The sequence below is a fragment of the Peromyscus maniculatus genome, chromosome X (assembly GCF_049852395.1).
Source record: "Peromyscus maniculatus bairdii isolate BWxNUB_F1_BW_parent chromosome X, HU_Pman_BW_mat_3.1, whole genome shotgun sequence".
Lineage (NCBI taxonomy): Eukaryota > Metazoa > Chordata > Mammalia > Rodentia > Cricetidae > Peromyscus > Peromyscus maniculatus.
In genome coordinates this window covers 141,894,700-141,916,108 of record NC_134875.1, presented here as the reverse complement: position 1 = coordinate 141,916,108, position 21,409 = coordinate 141,894,700, and the positions used below count along the sequence as shown (strand labels likewise).

Sequence of the window (21,409 nt, the reverse complement as noted above, 5' to 3'; positions counted from 1 at the left end):
GTACAATGTATCTGATGTTGTTCATACTTTTAGGGTTATATTTTAGAATCCATTGTTGGCTGGGCATGGTGGCATATGCCTTTAATCCCAGCACTTGGGAAGCAGAGGCAGGTACACAGATCTGAGTTTGAGGCCAGTCTGGTCTACATAATAAGCACCAGGCTGGTCAGGGCTATATAGTGAGACCCTGGCTCAAAACAAAAACAAAAATCCATTGCCAAATTTAAGGTCGTGACCAACTTCATTTCTGGTTTTGTTTCCTAAATTTAAATAGTTGATCCATTTTGAGTATATGATATATGGTGAGAGGTAGGGTATCCAATTTCATTATTTTGCATGTGGAAATTCCCAACATCATATGTGAGGGAGACTATTCTCTTCCTTACTATATAGTGTACCTTGTCAGAAACTGGCTGGCTGGGAGAATTTAGATGAGTTCAATCTCCAGCATCATTTGTTCTTTTTCAAGATTATTTTGGCTATTTATTGTATTGGTCTCTTGCAAATCTATGTGAATTTGAGGACTGGGTTTTCTATTTCTTAGGGGAAAAAAAGCTGTTTGAATTTTCATAGGGACTGCATTGAATTTGTGGCTCACTTTGGCTAATATTACATCTGAACATTATCTTCCAATCCATGAATATGAGTCTCTTTGTCATTTCTTTAGGCCTTTTAACTTATCTCAGCAACTCAAGTATTTTTCAGAAAATGTTTTAGTATTTTATGAGTGTTCTGTCTGCATGTATGCCTGTGCACTTGCATGCTTGGTTCCCTTGGAGGCCAGAAGAGGGCATTGGATCCCCCAGAACTGGAGTTACAGACAGCTGTGAACTTACCGTGTGGGTGCAGAAGCTGGGTCCTCTGGAAAGAGCAGCCAGTGCTCTTAACCACGGAGTCACCTCTCCATCTCTTAATTTTTTTTTCAATGTGTCTTTCTTCCCCATAATTAAGTGTACTCCTAGGTATTTTATTCTTTCAGATGCTACTGCAAAATGGAATTGCTTTAAATTTCATTTTGAATCATTATTAACGTGTAAAAACTGATTTGCATGTATTATTCTTGCATCTTGCAACTTTTTGCAATATATTAGCTTTACATCGTTCCTGCATCTGAAATGTATTTTCTGTATGAACTGAGATGTTCATGCTTTTCCCTTTTGTTCTATTAATTCATTTTCTTACAATGCATCACTATTGCATTTCTAGAGTAAACCTTACTTGTCATAGTTGCTGGATATGACTGAAGATTTTGGATTTTGTGTTTATAATCATTGAAGATGTTTTGTAACCATCTTTTCTTGTGATAGCTTTATATTTTTTTAATAACTTTTCAATATGGAGATAGACATTAGCAATTCTATACATATAATACTAAGTATACTTTATATATATATTCTATACATATAATACTAAGTATACTTTATTAGTTGAAGCAGCTATGAGTATTTCTTGTTTCTTGGGTTTGTTGTTGTTGTTGTTTGAGACAGGGTCTCACTATGTATCTTGCGATCCTGGAATTCACTCTGTAGACCAGGCTGGCCTTGAACTCAAGAGATCCACCTGTCTCTGCCTCCTGAGTCCTGGGATTAAAGGTATGTGCCACAATGCTCGGCGCTATGAGTATTTCTAAAAGTTGTTTTATTGGTTATCCAAAACTTACGCTCAACAAGTTTGTTAATGAGTCATTTTATTGGCCCAGGAGATTTTTCCAGTTTCTGGATACATTATTTAAATATATACAATATACATGGCATAAAAGAGAAGGGTCCTACTGGGGGTGGTAGTCATTTTTCCTTTGCGGGTACGGCCACTTGAAGGTTGCCCAGCTGGTCCCACACCCATGCACATCCAGGCAGCACTAATTATCTCAACTGGTTGTTTCAGAAAAGATAGGGTTGGAGAGAGAGCTCAGCGGTTAAGAGCACTTATGGCTCTTGCAGAGGATCTGGATTCATTTCCCAGCACCCATATGACAGCTTACAATTGTCCAACTGTCTGTAACAGTAAGTTTGTAAAATGAAGTTAAGATGCCAGAACTTCTGTGGGACAACGTAGCAGAGAAATGCAAATGTTTAAGGCAAAAGAATCTTAGAGTTGATTAACCATAGTAAACCATTCAACTTACTCACTACATTAACATCCCCTCCACGAGAATTGTGAAACCATACATTATGAAGTATAGCCGAGACTGGCCGGGTAGTCATCACGTCATTTTCCTCTCCTTCTTGAGGATAAACTCAGACTACATCTTAGTGTCCCCTGCAATTGGATACGCTCAGTGTCTGACTCCTAACCTCTCCCGTGCTCAGTTCCACTTTGAATGACTAGGATGTAGATGATAGACTATGGCAATGCCATGTTGTGAAGATTTCAGTGGAGACTATAGGATCACCTCCAGAGACAAGTCAAGTTTGGGTTCTGTAATGGATAGCAGAACCATGCCAGTAACCAGAATTAACCTGTGTAGATCTGTAGTAATGGTTAATTTAGCATGGTTTTCCTAGCACCAAAACTGATGGCAGCCTAACAAAGTAAGTCCTACTTGTACTGATCTCTGCTGAGCCAGACTATCATTATGGTCCAACAGTTAGAGTGGGCTCAAATTATACAAGAAGTTTTATCCTGAGTCATTTTGTTGGCTCAGGAGATTTCTCCAGTTTCTGGTTACATTATTTAAATACACACAATATACATGCCATAAAGAAGAGAAGGGCCCTGATAAGGGAGGAAGAGTCATTTTTTGGTATGGCCACTTGTATGAAGCTCATGTTCCAATGGTTGGGGCCCCACACCCATGCACATATAGCACATATAGGTAGTACTAACTGCACTCAAAAGTGTTTTGTTTTTGTTTTCTAAAGACAGGGCTTGAGAGATGGCTCAGCAATTACGAGCACTTACTACTCTTGCAGGGGACCTGGGTTTGATTCTCAGCATTCACATAGCGGCTCGCAACCATCTGTAGCTCCAGTTCCAGAGGATCAGATGGTTTTTCTGACATCCAAGGGCTCCTGCACACATGTGGTGCACACACATACACTAAAGCACACACATACACATAAAATAAAAAAAGACATGAAACTTAGAGGTGGATACACTGGGGGAAGTTTGAGGAGTAACAGAGGTGGATATAATCAAAATATATTGCATACATTTATGAAATTCTCAAATAAATAAAAATACTGTATTTTAAAAAACAAATACAAGGGACATGGAAGAACAACAATTAGTGAGTTGAAAGATCAGACTAAGAACTTCTGGAAATTAACAGAAAATAGAGATACATTTGAAAAATGATTTTTATTACATCTATTTATGTGTGTGCACACATATGGAGATCAGGACAACTTGTATGAGTTGCTTCTCTCCTACCACGTTGATCCCTGGGATTCAATCAGGCCACCAGGCTTCAGAAGCAAGCACTTTTACCCACTGGGCCATCTCACTGGCCCAAGATACAACATATTTATAAGACAAAACCAACCAACCAAAATGAGGATAAAACTGCAAGTGGCAAGATCTCAAAAAGCAAAAAAATAAAAATGGAAAAAGTAGATTATTTTTTAGAATGACCATCTGAGTATGTGACATCCATCAAACAGTCATCTGTGTTAACTGTCCACTAAAGTATGTGCAGTTCTGGAAGCTCACACCTGCTACATTGTCATCCTTTTCTCACCTGAGAAAGGGTCATTCAAGTCCTTTTGGGGGTTCCTCCAGGCCAGACAACTAACTAAGGGATACACTATTCAAGCTTGGCTTAGAGATGTCTGCATGGCATGCTGGCATGTGCTACAAGTGGCTAGTTTCAGAGCTACAGTTCCACTTTGGGTTGACTCTGAAGAAAAGCGAGAAGGAAATCTTCCCAGTAGAAAAAATACCATCACATAAATGGTCAAAAGCATCGAGAGCTGTCGGCTGATTCATGTCTGCTTATATAGTCAAGGATTTGGAAAGAACAAGACTGAAATACCGAAAAGACATCTGAGGAAAAAGGCCTATGTGGATGGCTATCCATCTTGGAATGAGCACACCGTGTGAGAATTTTCATGACCCACATAAACAAGCACCACTACTGAGGAAGGTCTCAGGAGAGAGATTCCACTCTGCAGATGTGGCCAATATCTATGCTGTCACCTTATCCTTACCAACAGGTTCCTGAACAAAGTGGCCGGCATGAGTTCTAAGTAAGGGCTGTCCTGAAGGTCAATCTGCTTATAGTTACTGCTCAATGTTCAAAATGCCAAAAGAATTCTAAGCCCTTTGTCTCGAATGGTAACTGACTATACAGACACTACAAGAAGCCACTGGTCCTCCAAAATACTGGCAAAAACAGTAGAAAAAAAAATTCTCTGTTGCAAACATGTGCTACCTCTCATGAGAAAGGAAGCACAGAAGGTGGGACCAAGGGCCTAGAAAGCAGAGCCAGGATGAAAAATCATCTCCTGGTCTTGGAATCAAATCAAGAAACCACATTTGCCCTGCTTGATTTGACTTGGTACAGGTACACACATATCCTCTGCCCTTTTTGAACTGAAATGCTTGTACATGTCTTTCCCACCATTATAGATTAGAAAGTGTTAGGGATGGGGAACTTGTGTTTGTAAGTTTCACAGTTCGACCCATGGAGAAAAACAGTACTTGAGTCGTATGTAGGGATTATACCCAAGGCAATTCATTCATATTTAGCACCTTAGGGGTAATAGAATGTGACTTAAGAGAACTCAAGGAATGAATTTATTTTTGTATGTGGAAGGGATATGAACCTAATGGCTTCTAATGAATATTGTCAATTGCAAAATCAATGGAATGTCACTTCTGAGATTATAAAGACTCATTTCTGTCTCTTACCCATCTTAATTGATCTCATGAAACAAGCTGCCATGTTGTGAGCTGTCCTGTGAAAAGATCCACAGCAGAACTAAGTGAACCCTGTCCAACAGCCAGTAAGAAACTGAATCCTGCCAACAGCCAATGACAGAACTTCTAAGTAGATCCTTCCCCAAGTAAAACCTGGAGATGCCTGCAGTGCTGATGCCTTGATTGATGCCTGGGAACAACCCTAAGAAACTCAGCTAAATTGTACCCAGATTTCTAACTCAAGGATATAGGGGCTAAATGTTGCTTTATGGTAGTTTTGGCTTGCTGCTTTTGAGACAGGGTCCCACTGTATAACTCAGCCTAGCTTCAAACTTGGAATCTTCCTGCTCCTAAAGGTTTAGTTTTAGAGATATGTGCCAGCCAAGCTATTGCCTTATAGCAATATATATATATATATACCTACACAGACAGGCACAGGAATGATTATTCTGAGCCTTAGCCACATATGGGCTTCTACCTTCTCAGTCAGCATTGCTGAGTTCCCAGTTTACTAACAGTAAAGTTCCACTATGAGCAATATCCTGGTGGTACACCAATTACTTAGCCCCCTTGTGAAGCATTGAGCTTTAGATTTACAGAAGATTAAATCACAACCCTAGTCAGGCGGTGGTGGTACATGCTTTTAATCCCAGCACTTGGGAGGAAGAGGCAGGGGGATCTCTGTGAGTTTGAGGTTAGCCTGGTCTACAAAGTGAGTTCCAGGAACTCACACAGTGAAACCCTATCTGAAGAAACCAAAGGGGGTAAAATAAAAAAAAAGAATCACAACCCTGTTGGGTTTTGCCTAGGCCCAGCCTATTCTCCCTTATGTGCTTACTAAGAACTTTGCCAATTATCTTACATGGAGCTTGGCATCCAGGATTTAAGTGCCCCAGGGGCAAGGACTATCTCTACTTTGCTTCTCTTGTCACTGCTATTTCTGGTCTTCTAGGACACATGATTAATGTTTCTCTTTCAGGGCTCTGATGACCATGGCCCAGATGCAGGCCATACTTCCAGAGTGTCATCCCGGACCAGTGAACTCCATACAGTGCAGAAGGAACAGATTTCACATGCAGTGTAGGGTTGCAACTACTGTTTGTAGCTGTCTCTTTCTGAACTGACTATGCAAGACCTCCCCCCCCCCCCCCAGCCTTGAAACAGCAGAGGACTCAGGCCTGGCTCTTGCTGCTTTCTTCCAGGAACTCTCAGTATAGGAAGTTTCAGGGAGGAGGAGAGACTCATTAAACCTAGTGTTTTGGCCATGATTTAAGGCACAGTGGAGGTACTGAAAAGATAGAGGCAGGGAGTAATTGACAGTTGGGACAAGAGAGGAATTTAGATGCTGGATGTGGTGGCACACCTTTGAGTCAAGCAATTGGGAGGCAGAGCCAGGCAGACCTCTGTGAGTTTGAGGCCAACCTGGACTACAGAACGAGACCCAGGACTGTTAGGGCTACACAGAGAAACCCTGTCTCAAAGAGAGGGGAGAAGGGGGGTGGGGGAGGAACGGGGAGAGGGAGAGAGGAATCTGTTTTTAGCAGAAGCAGTATCTCCTTCTATCCCCTGCATACTCAGGTGCTATCCTGACAGGAGTGGAACTGTCTGGTAGAATGTAGCAGCAGCAAGGTGGTATCTGTAAACTAAATGATTCTGAGGTAAAAAGTTCCCACTCATTTTGTGCTCTCTTGAGTGTGGAGGGAAACCTCCATTGAGAAAATGCTCCCATCAGATTGGCCTTTAAGCAAGTCCATGGTGCATCTCCTTGACTGATGACTGATATTGGAGGGCCCAGCTCACTGTGGGATATAACACCCTTGGGCTGTGGTCCTGGGTGCTATATGAAAGCAGGCTGAGCAAGCCACGGGGAACAAGCCAGTAAGCAGCATCCTCTACGGCTTGTGTGTCAGTTCCTGCCTACTTCCCTGGATGATGGACTACAAGCTGTAAGCTGAAATAAACCATTTCTTCCCCAAGCTGCTTTTGGACGAGGTGTTTTATCACAGCCATAGAAACCGTAAGACAGTTTTGTATCAATGATGGCTACATGTACACTGTGAAATGGGCAGAAAGTGTATGAAAGGGATAAGGCAGAAAGTGCCAAGCTGAGAAAAGCTGTATGGAAATTGGTAATAGGTCCATACCACAAAGGACCCCTACCTCAGCCTGAGCGATTCACTAGCCTAGGAGCTGCTGTGGGTTGTAGGTAGCATCTTTTCCTCTCTTTTGGCTGCTTCTTCTAGTGCCTGGCTGCTTGGAGTAAAGTGGTAGGAAGATGTCAAGATCAAGCTCCTTTGGGTACTTGTTCTAGGTGTCTCTTCTGCTACCTCCAACTCTCATTGGAAAACCGTAATTAATTCCAATAGGTGGGCAAAGGCCAGGCCAGCCTTTTCCCCTTGTTTACAACTTAGGATCAAAATGGACCCAGGGCAGGGGTATTTACTGTTCAATGGTGTTTACCTTTCAACATAGACCAAAAGAGTGGATGAGGCAGGTCTAAGCCATGCTCCCACCAGAGCGCCACCAAAAGAGGTTGGGCTATCTCATAACACTAGAGTCCTAGCAACTGGAAATCCTGGAAAGGGGAGAAATGGAGCAAAACGATCCTTCTGAACATATAAACAAGGAAGGGCAAAAAGAGTGCTGGTGTGCTGAGTTCCTGAACTAGCGATCAAGACTTGACTTTAGCCTATAAAACCTCATACAACCTTGAGAAGAGGAAAAACCTTCAAGAAGTCAGAGATGCCTGGAAGCTAGCTAGTGAAGCAGGGTCTCCAAGCTTTTGCTTCCTCCTCTATTCCCTAGGTAAACTCTGAACAGAGAACACCCAGAACAACAAAGACTGCTTCTTGGTCTTTGGGGGGTTATGGTCCCTTTATAAATATGATGCAACCTGGTGGGTCTTATGGGGGGGGGAATGCATACAGATACCCACAAAAAACCATGTATAAACATACTTCAGGAAGGCAGTCGCTAATCAAGCACAGTCCTTTCATCTTTCAGGTTCAGAAGGGTGAAAATCTAACTACTGTAGGACTATTAATAGGCTTGAATCTACTATGCCAAGTCAAAGAAGCCAGACACAAAAGGATGACATATTGTATAATTTCGTTTATATAAAATGTCCAGAAGAGACAAATGGGAGTGGGAAGGAACACCTAGGGAATGTGGAGTTTCTTCTAAGGGTCATAAAAACATTCTAAAATTTTTTTTTGCAATGAAGGTTCATTCAATGACTAAAATATACTAAAAGCCACTGAACTGTATACTGAATTGGATGGACTGTATGGTACGCAAATTTCATCTCAATAGAGCAGTTTAACAGCGACACAGAAATTACAAATTAACCACACATTCATTAGGGGCAGAAAGAAACTAACAGAGAAACATCAAGGATGGTCTGACTCATGAACTTACATATTTAAAACAGCTCGACTTTATAGCATGGAAACTATACTTCAATAAAGCCGTGAAGAAAAAGTCCCCCGGAGACCAGGAAAATAAGAGCACAAAGCTAGGGGAAGCTGCTGTGCAGATCCCCCAGAGGGAGGGGTGCCCACCAGTCTGCAGACCGGGAAATGGCTTGGGGAGGGGCGGGCTATCTTTCCCAAGGTCGAGAGAAGCTGGGAAGGAGGTTCCGAGTCAGAGCCCCGGTTCCCTGGCCTTGGCCCTGGCACTACCGCTAGCACTGTAGCTGCTCCAGTAACGGGCGGGCGAGGAAGGAAGGTTCTGCTCTCCTTTGGAAGAGAAATGCACTTCAGAAACAGGTTTCCAAAAAACATTCCTAAGGGTTTTATTTCTAACGAGGAAAATAATAAAATAAAATTAAAATAGGCTTTAGTTGGAACCAAAGTTTCTTGTTTTTGTTTTTCTCCCTTTGAACAAATTAATTACACACCAACAATCTTCTTTTATTACAGCATGAACCCAGGAGGAGGAGACGGAGGAGGATGGGAAGGAAGGGTTGAGGTGGGTGTGTGGACAAGCACCAAAAGCCTTCAGACCATAGGCAGCCCTGTTCAACCCTAACAAAATTCATCGAAAATAAAAAAGTGAGGACAGCCATGGGAAGTTTCCTCCTCCTGGGTGGAACAGTACGGGGGAGGGAAAAGATGAAGGGGAAGAAGGAAGTAAAAAGGAGGCAGGAGGCAAAAGTGTGTGGGGGGAGGGGGGAAGGTTAGTGTAGCATGGCCTGACCCAGGGCCAGAACTGGGGGGAAGGGAGAGGTCCCCAGTTTGCATGTGCCCTGCATTTGTCTCTGGAATGGTGCTGGCCTAGCCCCAGTCAACCCCCTGCCCACTTGTCTATCTGCCTCTGGTGTCTGGGAATGCTGGTTACAGGTTACCAGGGACGCAGGACTCCAGGGGCCGGCCCCCAGGAGCTGAGGTCTGAACAATACCTTGGAGTCAGAATATAAAAGTCACGGTCTTGGGGTGGTGGTGAGGGGGGAGTCTCTCCACCTACCCGCCCACCTCCAAGAAGCAGGCTTGATGGTCAGAAAGGATCCTTGAGGCCAAGGAAGGATCTTTGTTGGGGTCTGTGCTAGGCTCAGCCACTGTCACAATTGTTGCCGAGATGGCTGCTGTGGGCAGGACATCAACAGCTGGGAAGTCAGAGTAGAGAAAGGGGCCGAGGTGTCTGAACCAGCCTCTAACACTGGTTCTAAGCCATCCTGGTCCTCCTGGGTGCTGGGGCTGCCATTGGTGGGGAAGGGTACAGGAGGGACCTCACCCCCAGTCTCCTCCTCCAGCTCCTCTTCCTCCTGGACTTCCTCGGCTTCTGGTTCTGAGCTCCGTACCCTCTTTGGCTCTAGCTCCTCTCGGGCTGGATCATCAACCTCCCCACCCCGATCCACCTTCCTCCGCCGCCTCCTCTCTAGGGCTCGGCCTCGTGTCCGACTCCCATGGCGCTCTGCCTTCTCCAGCTGTGAATACAAAAGGCAAAAAAGACAGGTTTTTAAAATGAGGCCTGGTGGTGCATGCCTATAATTCCAGCACTTGCATAGCTAAGGCAGGAAGACCGCCATGAGTTCAAGGCCAGCCTGGACTATATATATCAAGTTACCAGACCAGCCAGGTCTACATAACAAGATCCTATCTACTCTCCCCCTTCCAAAAGACAAGCACAGGCAAGTAGTCAGGGCCTGAGAGAGCTCCCGACCTACTTGGCCTGACCTGGCCATGTCAATGACTCCTCTCCTTACCTCCAGAAGTGTGTGGACCCTCTCCAAGTCTGGAGGCTGCCCAGCCTGCAGCAGCTGCCAGATGCTATGATTCTCATCTAGGGTCACCTCAAGCAGATCCCCCTCCATCATAAGTTCCTCCAGTGGGGCTCGGGTTGCCTCAGGCAGTTCCAACACAGGGCCAGTCAACTGTGGTAATAGTGAGGATAGCAGCTCCAGATCTGGAAGTTGTGGAGACAGGCTGAATTAGAGGCTGTCCTTGGTCTTATCCTATACCACTATAACAGAGCTGAGGACATCAGGGGCCACACTGATAATATCCATTCAACATCCCACTCACACTATAGCTAGACCTACCTCTCTTACCTGAGCCCTCCTCTGTGGCTACCTTTTCAGGACTGGTCACACTGTCCCCATTCTCCAACAGCCCCTGGACCTATCAAATATCAAGATCAGGAAAAGGCAGGGGGTAACTGAACTGAAGAGCCAGGCCCTACTCTTCCTTCACCCACGCCAAACCTGAAAGACTCTACCTACTGGAGGAAGGGCAAACATGGGGTGCCCGCAGAGAGCAGGGTCTAGGAGTGTGGACAGATAGAGGATGGAACAAAAAGGCTGGGCCAAAGGAGAGTTCAAACTGGAGCACAGGGACAGAGCTAGAGCCTACGTACAGGCCAGGGGACAGAAATCCGAGCTTAAGAGCTGGGCTAAGAAGCTCACCTTAGGCATATTGCCAGAGCCCTCTCCAGCATCTGAAGAGTAAGCAAGGGATTCCTCAGGCTTGGAGTCAGCCTGTAGCCGTTGACGGAGTTCAGCCAGCCGTCCCAACAGAGCAGTCACTTCCTCAGAGGCCAAAACCTGTCTGGCACGGCCTTGCCAGCTGATGGCTCTCTCTGTGAGACACTGTAGAGCCTCACCCTCAGGCAGCCGCACAGGCAGTCTCTGTAGGGCTACCAGCAGTGCCAGGATGGTTTCCAAGCGTGGGCGCCGTGATCGCATACACAGAGGGCACAAGAATTTGGTGTCCCATTCCCACCAGGCCAGCAGTGGGGATGAGGTAAGACTGGGCCTCTGGGAGCTGAGGAGGCGGGGTACTGTCACACACCGCCCATGGAACCAGTCCTGACACAGGTCACACTGCAGAGCTCCCACCCCAGCTGGCACTTGCCCACACACGCAGATAGAGGCTGTAGAGGAGGCTGTAGTCGATGCCAGTGGACTTGGCTTGGCTGAGTTGGTGCGACGAAGCTGCAGGATCCCTTCCTTCTCCTTCTGCTCCCCCTCTTTGAAGGCCACGATCTGCCGTGCCCAAGAAGGGGAAGAACGTAAATAACCTGATTCCTTCATTCTCTGGCCTCCTCAACACCCCACTCCCAAACCAGGAAAACTGAGCTCAGGGAGCAAGTGGTCTGCCCATGGTCACAAGGTTCAGACAATCATCACCAGGCTCTTCACCCATCTGTATCTAAGCTTCTTACCACAGAGCCTGGGTCCCTGAGGTCCTGCGCAGACAGCCCCAACAGCTCTGTGTCAGATTTGTACAACCCCAGCTCCTTCTCCATCCACCGGCTGCGCTTGGTGCTGTCTGAGCCGGCGTCTGCACACGGGCAGAGCACCTGAGGCAGGCAGACAGAGGCAAATGACCATGCTTCCCTACCTCCCGTACCTTCTCCTCCCCTCCCCCAGGCCCCCTCAAAAACCCTGATTCTCATATAAACTACCTCGAAACAGCTAGTCCAAGCAAAAAGAGGATGTAGGTAAAAGTGCTAGGCCTCACCTCCAACAACGTGTAGCAGGAGTTCTTCTTGAGAAAGGTCTTGGAGGCCTTCTCTCTCCAGGAGTGTGCTGTCAGTACCTGCAGCTCTAGCTGTCTCAGTTCCTCCAGCCCCACAGGGAGGTCCCGACCCACAGCCACCAGGCCCTCCAAGTCATCCAAGCAGGGGTAGTGGTCACCGTTCTAAGCACAGGCAAGAGAGGAAAGGCAAGATGAGCTTGCAATCATCTACTAATTCTCCATGTCTGGCCTGAGCTGGGAAGATGGTCTGTCCTCATAGTCTCAAAGCAGAAACAACTGACACTGTCCTCAGGAGTGCCCTCTACCATACATGACATGTGCATGTACTCACTGGCTCAGTCAAAGCAGCCAGTCAGTCTTCAGGGAGACCAGACTAGCTATGCTTTTGTGGTCTTCCCTTTCTACCTACTGTCAGGTAGGTACCTGTCCTTTTCTACTCTCATGCTCTATCATCCTCACCCTGAACAGAACCCCACTTCCTTCAGGCCAGCCTCCTAAGTCCCTCTCTTAAGAACATTGCTCTGTAAACACATTTTGCCTCCTTACAATATGTGGTACTCAATCCTCTCTCTAGCCATGCAAACACAGCACAACCCTGTATATCATCCCTGTTACATGGAAGGTCTAGGTGTGGATGGGGAGGTCCTTACTTGGATCTCATCCACATCAGCAATCCACGCCCGGGCCTTAGCAAGAGCCTCCTTGAGAGACTGGATATTGGGCAGGTGAACAGGGATGTTTTCTGCTTCATGGATTATGGCCTCAAGTGTGGCTGGTGGATGCTTCTGCCTAAAAACAACAACAAAAGAAGGGGCGGGGGAGCAGGCCAGTTTGGCATAGCCTGTGGATCAGAGCCCAGCCTGATCAGTAGCTATCAACAGCTGGGCTCTTGTTCCCCCTTGTTACACTTCTGAGATTTTATGTTGGTCAAGATGGTTGCCAGGCTCTGCTTTCTTCAGATTGCACGTACCCATATATCCTCCGCCACAGCTTTTGTACCTATGTTTACCACTCTGTCAGCCTGCTAGAAGCTCACATGCTAACTGCTTGCATAACCTGTGGCTGAAGTCTGTCAGACCCCCCCTGTGTGTGGCATCTTTTTACCTATACCCACTCATCCACTTGTTTCCTGTGCTTCTATTGGTACTGGGCCACACACACACACACACACACACACACACACACACACACACACCCGTTCTCTGCTTTTCCATCAGCCTACCTCTGCCTCTATGTATACAGATTTAAAAAGAAAAAAAAAAAAAGAACAAGACAAGGAACAAAAGAGCAGAGAAACTCAATATACCTATATAGGGGTAGGTGTGATGCCCAAAGCCACCCACAGCCATTCTTGTCAGATTCTCCACTAAATTTTGAAGGTAAAGAATAGCAGGGAGGGCTGGACTTACCTGGCCTCCAGGCAGAGGTGAGCTTTCTCTTCCCAGCGTTCAGCGATGGTCAGTAGCTCCTGAAGCTCTGCCTGGGCCTTATCCACAGCAGGGCTAGGGGCTACACTGGCGCCCGCAACCAACAGTCCCCGCATGGTGGCCAGGGTACCCCTTCGGGCAGAGGGAGCCAGCGTGCGTTTTACCTCATCCAGCCACCGTGCCTGTTCTACCTGCCGCTGGAGCTGCTGGGCTTCAGGTACCTCTACCCCCAGCTGCTGCCCTCTCTCCAACAGGGACTGCAGTAGCCCTGGACTGGAGGGCTGTGAGACCAGGGCCTCACGGGCCTCAGCCTGGTAGGCTTCCACCTGTTCCAGAATACCCTACCAAAATACAGGATGAAAAACAAACCCTTCAGTTGAGGCCACTTAAGAGGCCACTACACATCCTTGCTCCAGTGCCTCCCACCACAACCTTCTGAGAAAAGGAGATCTACCATGGCCTGAACTCTGGTTCTCTGAAATCTAAAACAGTAGCTCCTTCATCACTTGACTGCTCATTTCGATGCCCTGGGGAATATATTAAAATGCACATTCCTAGACACTTTTATACATGATTGATCAAAACTTTGTACTTTTACTTTATCTTTACATGGGATTCTGTTCTCAAAGCACTAAGAGATCTTCTACCCTAAGTACTACGCTATATAAACCTTCATGCTCACTCTGGGGTCCCTGCCTTCTCCATCCTACTTTTATTTGTATAAACTTTATTCATTGTTTCAGGGCCCAACAAACACCCTTATTACCTCCTTTTTTACTTCCTCAGACCAACCCTCTCTTGACTCAGCATCTTGTACTTACATTCCTGCTCCCTGTCCCAAGTCCCAAATCTAAAAACTTGCCCATAACTTCCCACACATGCACTCTGTCTTACCTAAGCCCACCTCTCCTTACCTTGACATCCCCAATCTGGTGCATGGCACAAGGCAGGTTGTTCATCTGGCCCAGAAAAGCCCGTAGCTCTGCCAGGGTCATCTGCAGACCAGCCACCCTGTCGGGGCTATGGAGTTTCATGTGTGAGATTTCAGATCCAAACCCAGGTCCCTCCTTCCATTTGTGCCCAAACCATTCCTCACCATATCTGTTCTACTTTGATCTTGTACCTCAATGTTCCCACAATTGCCCTGGCTACAGGGAGAGTTTTCAAATCTAAGCATATTGGTAGGACGAAGGGATAGACAGAGAGAGAGAAACAGCTGGAGGGTGAAGGAGCTTAAAAACTAACCGATGATAACAGAAGGCAGACTTTCCATCCTCCACTAACTTGCATGGAGCAGGAGCTAGAACCCAGAGCTTCATATACTAGGTAAGCATTAAGTTACAGCGCCAGCTCTTAGACTTCATAATCCACCCTCTACTGCAACTAAGTTCAGGTTTTCTTGTGTCCTATTCTAGTCCCTAAACCTCCCACACTCTTCCCTGCCCACAAAATCCCTCAACCTACCTCTCAAATCTTCTAGACACTGATAAAATAAACACTTCTAAGTTTTCTTATTGCTAAGGCTCTCCTCCACAAAAAGTTGCCTGTCTTGCACTCTGCAGTACTTCCCAGGCCATCTCACACTTGGCAATTTCCTGCTACTGTTCCATGGGACCCACCTGTATTCACAACCCACCCACTGTAACACACTTTTCAGTAGCTGCAACAGCTCACACCAACATACCCTGCTTCCTGGCCACTGACCAGTCCCAGAGCCCGGGACACACAAGCCTCTGCCTCACTCAGGCAGTTCTTCAGTCGCTGTAACAGCTCACTGTTAGGAAACCTTCGCTCACGGGCCTCAGATTCTAGCGCTCTCAGTTCTTCAAGGCCTGGAGGAAAATGAGAGCAACAAGGAGTAGGCAGCATTATGTAAAGGCGGAGGGAGGGAAAAGGCCAGGGACACAGAAGAAAAGACAACCGAACTGTCTGCAGAGTCCCTCCCACCCCACCCCTACCGCCCTACCCGCAGAATCACTCACTGCGCTTCCGCCCATCTTCCACCTCCAGGGCCACTCGTACTTTGTTAGCCCAGGTATCAAAGGATTCAGCTCGAACTTTCAGTTTATGCAGCATGGCAGGCAGCTCGTCCAAGGTGTATCGATACCTGGAAAAAGGACGGGAAAGCACATTGTAGCCCAAATTTGCACTCTCCTAACTTCCTGCTGGTAGGCCCTAGACTTACCGAAGGTACTGCCGGCTACTGGAGCACTTGCAGAGGTCATTGATGTGAGAAAGGCAGACAAGGCCATCTGGACAGTCATAGCAAGCCAGGGCAGATAGGAAACATGTGGTCTTGCACTTTATGCACTGACGTTCATCATCTGGAAGCAGCTCAAAAGCCTCTCGCTCAGCCTCGGTGATACCCTGAGGGCATAAAATCCACACATTATTCAGAAGCAGACAGGGTGGCAGAAACCCCCATCTCAGCTATCACAGAGTAACTTAAATCTACGATGATGGTCATGGAGATCAGAAGGCAAACTTCACATCACATCTGCCCTCTGTCAAGTCCACAATCTCAAAGCAGGGGTTCAGATGAATCAGAATTGATCATGTGGACTTCAGGACAAAAAAAATTATAAAGATAGAAAAATCTGGGTGAGATTCTGATTAGGAGCTAGGCATCATGACAACTGTTTGTAATTTAGCACTCAGAAGGCTGAGGCAGAAGGATTACTGTTTGTTTCACAAAACCAAGGACAAAGCCAGATGACTCAGCAGGTAAAGGCACTTGTTCGCACAAGCCTGGCAAGCTGAGTTCAATTCCCAGCAGACATGTTTTTAGGTGGAAGGAGAAAATGGATTCTCAAAAGGCTGTCCTCTGACCTCCACAGGCTCATCACTGTACATGCACCCACCCAACAATGAAAGAAACAATTAAATAAAATATTTAAAACTAAAGTAACAAAAAAGATTAGAATGAGAACGAAGGGCCTATAAGTGAGAGAGAGAAAGAGTGTGGACTAAACAGCAGAGAGGTGGAAATGGAAGAAGGTCTGTCCTAGGAAACAATGCTGGCTTCAGTCACTCAACATTTACTGTTTCAAAAACTACTGCTTAGCGAATGGAAACACCGGGCACCAATAGGGCTTACAGAAACAACTGCATGTTTTGTTTTATTTAAAAAAAGCAATCCATGCCTAAAATGAAGAAAAGCCAAATATGCAAATATGTTGGAGTCACTGAAAGACAACAATTATGAGCAACTTTAGGAATTTTAAGAAGAAATGCTGGCTCCAATAGTTTTGTCTTACATACCAACTTTAAAAACAGACTGCTGCTAACACGGCTGTGATAGCCTATTCATCACGAGAATATGATTTCAATCTTCTGGATCTGTTTGCTTCTCTTGTCAGCAGTAACTAACATCCTTGCTGGATTGTTCTAAGTATTTCAATTAAGAACTTAATATACATTAACACTATGAATTATGAAGTACTCAACAAATATTATTAGCTCTAGTATTTAGTAAGAATATGCATCACATAAGCACATCTCATTTTACTAAAGGATAGCAGAGAAAGCCACAGCTTGTCCAAGTGAGGATTTGACTGCAATTTTGAATCCAAAGCTAGAGAATGCTGGAGGGGTAAAGCCCCTAGAGTTCTCAGATGACAGATATGTATACATACATACTAAGTCATCTCCAAAGAAATACTCAAAAACACACATCTTAAGGATCTCAAGATTATGGTGTCAGAACCCATCTCTGTGTTAAGTGCCAATTGTTCAAAATTCTGTCCAAATGGGAAGGTAGGTCTCTTTTCTTTCAACCTTCATTTTGTTTCTTTTCATACTGTGGCACAGCATGGGGCCATCATTTAATAACACAGAGAGTAAGTACTTGAAAAAGTCAAGAGATTTACCACCAATACAACAAATGAGAAGCTCCAGCCTTCCAACATCACTATAGCTGAAACTTGGCCTATATTTAACACTCACAGCAAAATTATGAGTGTATATTTATGTGTGTATGTTTTAAGACAAGCCTTGCTATGTAGCCTGGGCTGGCCTGAAACTTAGGGAAATCCTCTTCTCCCTGCTTGCTAAACGCTGAGATTATAGGCATGCACTACCATAGCCAGCTTATATAGGAATTTTAAACTAAAAATGCATTACCCCAGAAAACAGGCCTCTCAGGATCCCTTAGGACCAGCATTCCTTTGTAATCTTTTCTTTCTTTTGCAATGCTGGGGATCAAACCAGTTATCTTGCACATGCTAGGTAGCACTCTGCCACTAAGCTATAATACTAAACCTTCCACATCATCTCATAGAGGATCCTCATTACAGCAGTTCCCTAACCAGGCAGTTATAACAACAGCCACTCAGCCACACACAACTGACACATGCTTATGGAAAATCTATTGAAGTAGGATCACTTTCTATTAGATAACATTATCTTACCCAAGTTAATGAATGGAACATTGGAAAGTAAGAAAATAGCGGAGGGTGCTGGAGAGATGACTCAGCAACAGTTAAGAACACTTGCTGCTGTTGCAGAGAACCTAGGTTCAGTTCCCAGTACCCACATGGCAGCTCACAACTATCTGTAATTTCAGTTCCTGGGGATCTAACACCCCTCTTTATATACTGCATACACACACCGCACTCACATATGTGCAGGCAAAAGACCCATACACATAAAAATAAATAGAACCTCTCCCTGCACTTGAGACAGAATCTTATTATGTAGCTTTGGCTGGCCTGGAACTTACTATATAGACCAGGCCTTTCTCAAATTCATAGAGATCTGCCTGCCTCTGCCTCTGCCACTGGAATGCTGGAATTAAAGGTGTGCACCATTACACTCAGCCGAAAATAAATTACAGCAACAACAAAAATCTTAAAAATCTTAAAAATGGGGCTGGAGAGATGGCTCAGAGGTTAAGAGCACCGACTACTCTTCCAGAGGTCCTGAGTTCAATTCCCAGCAACTACATGGTGGCTTACAACCATCTGTAATGAGATCTGGCGCCCTCCTCTGTATACATAATAAATAAATAAATCTTTTAAAAAAAAAATCTTAAAAATGAAATTCAAGAGAACAACTAGGTATGGTGGAGCATACCTATTAATCTCAGGACTCAGGAGATTGTGAAGAAGGATTAAAAAATTAAGTAAATCTTTTGTAAATTAAGTAAATAAAACAGAATTTCCTAAGAAACAGTCCACACTTCATCTTCATGCATTAATACTACTAACATTAGCAGCTACTACATTGCAAGGGTAATAATAGATTCTTTTACAAGTATCAACTCACTCAAGCTTTACAACTACCATTATAAACACAAGTTTAATCTGGGTGTGGTGGCCCATGCCTTTGATCCCAGCATTTGAGATGAAGAGACAGGCAGATCTCTGGGTTAGAGGCTAGCCTGGTCTACAGAGCAAGTTCCAGAACAGCCAGGTGTGTTACACAGAGAAAGTCTGTCTTGAAAACAAACAAAATCAAACTTAGGAATTTATTACCATTTTACAAGGTGAGAAATCGAGACTATCACATTTTAAGTAACTTGATGAAATGACCAAAATGATCAGCAACAGGGGTTTCGTATACCTGCCTATTTTAGTGGGTCATTTGCATAACGGTCATAGCATCTATAACCACAGTCTATTATTGAACAAATATCCATAACTCACTTAGGTACCTAAAAAGACAAACAGAATTTCCCATTTTTTAGATGAGGAAGCTTACCCTCAGTGAAATAAACTGATTTGTGTAATGTTGCCAGGCACTGTAAGCACTGAGAATAGAATATGGTTTTCAATTCAGGTGTACCTAGCTCTTTTCACTACACTCCAAGAATAAAGGCTACATCTATCCCTGGAAGTTAACCTTGTCTTCCTCAACCTTTACCAGGCTAGGATGCCTGATCAAAAGCACTACCACTCACCTTTTCCAGTAGAGCCTTTCGTAGACGCCGCTCCTCCTGCACCATAATGAACATCTCCTTATGTACAGCTGCTGCTAGGTTCAGATCCAGCTTCTCGGGGCAAGCAGCCATCTTGCAAATAAGCTCCTCATGAGAAAATACACAGTATCTTCGTAGCCGGCGGTAGTGCTCAATGCACTGGCGCCCAGCAGGCAGCTGTGGACAGGTTCAAAGTTGAACTTAGCCAAGCCTGAAGGAAGCGGTGCCTTGGCTTCCCCACAACCTTTCTGCTTCTCCCTACTAGCCACCACACTCCAGACTCACCCAGTCAGCAGTACAAAAGTTGACTGCCTCAGCGAAATTGTAGCCTTGGTTGAAACCACTGTGGTAAGCTCGAGGAAAAGTGATGACGAATTCTCCTGCACACTGGTTTGTTCGAACAACCTAAGGGGGGGACAAAAAAGGCTAAGACCACTGAGATAAATCGAACTTTTCTAGTTGTCAGCAACCTGACCTAAGAGCAGGGTCCTAGAGGAAACAAAGGAAAGCTTCAGGGAACAGAGTATGACAACAGAATCCCAGGCCTCTGGTTCTGAAAGGTGATTCGAGTCACAAGTGGTAGGAAATATATGCATCAATCACTTCAACTTTCCTGTTTATATTTTAATAAAATTACAAATATCACTTTCCAGTAAGATGACCATGATTTCACTTTAATAGTCATTTGTTTTATTACTCGGTTTGGAGAGTCAAATGTTTCTATGATATTGGTTATAAAACCAGCAGGTGCTGTTATGTCTCTTTCCCAGGGCCAATCACGTTCATCTCTTCTGATTATTTGAATATTAGCCTAAACCACTCTAAATAATATGGATCTGAGCCTGGCAGTGGTGGCACATGTCTTTAATCCCAGCGCCAGGACAGCCAGGGCTACACAGAGAAACCCTGTCTCAAAATAATAATATGGATCTGGACTATATTAAAAATATTAAAAAGTAGCATCGTCAGCCAGACATGGTGGGGCACACATTTAATCCCTGCCTCAAAAAAAAAAAAAAAAAAAAGAGAGAGAGAGAGAGAAAGAAAAGAAAAAAGTAGCGGGCTGGAGAGATGGCTCAGAGGTTAAGAGCACTGGCTGTTCTTCCAGAGGTCCTGAGTTCAATCCCCAGCAACCACATGGTGGCTCACAACCATCAATAATGAGATCTGGTATTGTATACATAATAAATAAATCTTAAAAAAAAAGTAGCATTATCTGGCTAGAAAGATGGCATAACAGTTAAGAATGTTCACTGCTCTTGCAGAGAACCTGAGTTGGGTTCCCAGCCCCACATTGGTGGCTCATCACCACCTATAACTCCAGCTTCAGAGGACAGCATCCATTTCATCAATTTGCTTAGTTTTCTATACGTATACTAACTTGAACCCTAACTTTCTGATAAGAAGCCCAAACATCCTTTCCTATACATTTTTTTTACCTTTCTGTAAGTCTCTCAGCTTTGTTTTCTGAGGATTTTGCTTTTGGATATAGGGGTATTATTACATATGTAACCTAGACTAGCCTTGAACTCACAATCCTGCTTCAGCCAAGCCAGTGCTGAGATTACAGGTATGTATCAACACATCTAGCTTCATGCAGATTTCTTATCTTTCTCATCTGAACCACTTCTCTCCCTAGATCCTGTGACAGATCTCATTTCCTAGATCCTATGCTCTTCTTTTTGTTGATTTATTCCTTTGCTGTGTTTGAACATGGTCAGAAGCAGCTTATTTGGAAGGGAGGTGTTTAGTCTAACTCTTACACTTACTTAACTGCATATAAATTCCAAAATGAAAATCATTTTGAAGGGCTTTTGTTGTTTAAGACAGGGTCTTACTACCCTAGCCTGGCTGGCCAAGTATTCGGTATATAGTCCAGGGAAGCCTTGAACTTGAGGCAAGTCTCCTACTCGAGTCTCACAACTACTGAGAATCATGTATCACCATGCCCAGCTCATTTTGAACTCTTCCTGAAGTCTTTTAGATTTCAGTGCTGTTAAAAGAATTCTGAATTAAACCTGTTTCTTCTTCAAGATGCTTATACAATTCTGCTCTCAGTGTCTGACAAAAAATATTCACAATATATATCTTGGTATAGATCTGTCTTATTTGTATACTAACTAGGTGGCCGCTTTGATTCAAGAAACAATCCTTCAAGAAATTTTCTTTAGGGCTAGAGAGGTGGCTCGGCTGTTAAGAGCACTGACTACTTTCCAGAGGAACCAGGT

At 44.7% G+C, this 21,409-nt stretch overlaps 1 protein-coding gene across 8 annotated transcripts in view; it reads right to left on the bottom strand.

The window, feature by feature from the left end:
- Positions 1–8,628: 8,628 nt before the first annotated feature.
- The window catches only part of Kdm5c (lysine demethylase 5C), a 38,260-nt gene continuing 25,479 nt past the window's right edge, over positions 8,629–21,409 (bottom strand). For 2 of the 8 annotated variants that reach the window (XM_006993997.3, XM_042269508.2), the window contains exons 13-26: positions 19,467–19,586; positions 19,164–19,358; positions 15,450–15,631; positions 15,247–15,371; positions 14,949–15,096; positions 14,179–14,284; positions 13,247–13,605; positions 12,488–12,626; positions 11,820–11,999; positions 11,521–11,658; positions 10,763–11,341; positions 10,409–10,478; positions 10,064–10,263; positions 8,629–9,784 (exon numbers count right to left, since the gene is read on the bottom strand). In XM_006993997.3, the coding sequence (XP_006994059.1) occupies positions 9,419–9,784; positions 10,064–10,263; positions 10,409–10,478; positions 10,763–11,341; positions 11,521–11,658; positions 11,820–11,999; positions 12,488–12,626; positions 13,247–13,605; positions 14,179–14,284; positions 14,949–15,096; positions 15,247–15,371; positions 15,450–15,631; positions 19,164–19,358; positions 19,467–19,586 (2,907 nt within the window). In that variant the 3' untranslated portion in view covers positions 8,629–9,418. Of the gene's footprint in view, positions 9,785–10,063; positions 10,264–10,399; positions 10,479–10,762; positions 11,342–11,520; positions 11,659–11,819; positions 12,000–12,487; positions 12,627–13,246; positions 13,606–14,178; positions 14,285–14,948; positions 15,097–15,246; positions 15,372–15,449; positions 15,632–19,163; positions 19,359–19,466; positions 19,587–21,409 lie in introns of all 8 variants that reach the window. The other 6 variants (XM_006993995.4, XM_006993996.4, XM_076561997.1 and 3 more) reach the window with 4 other exon arrangements.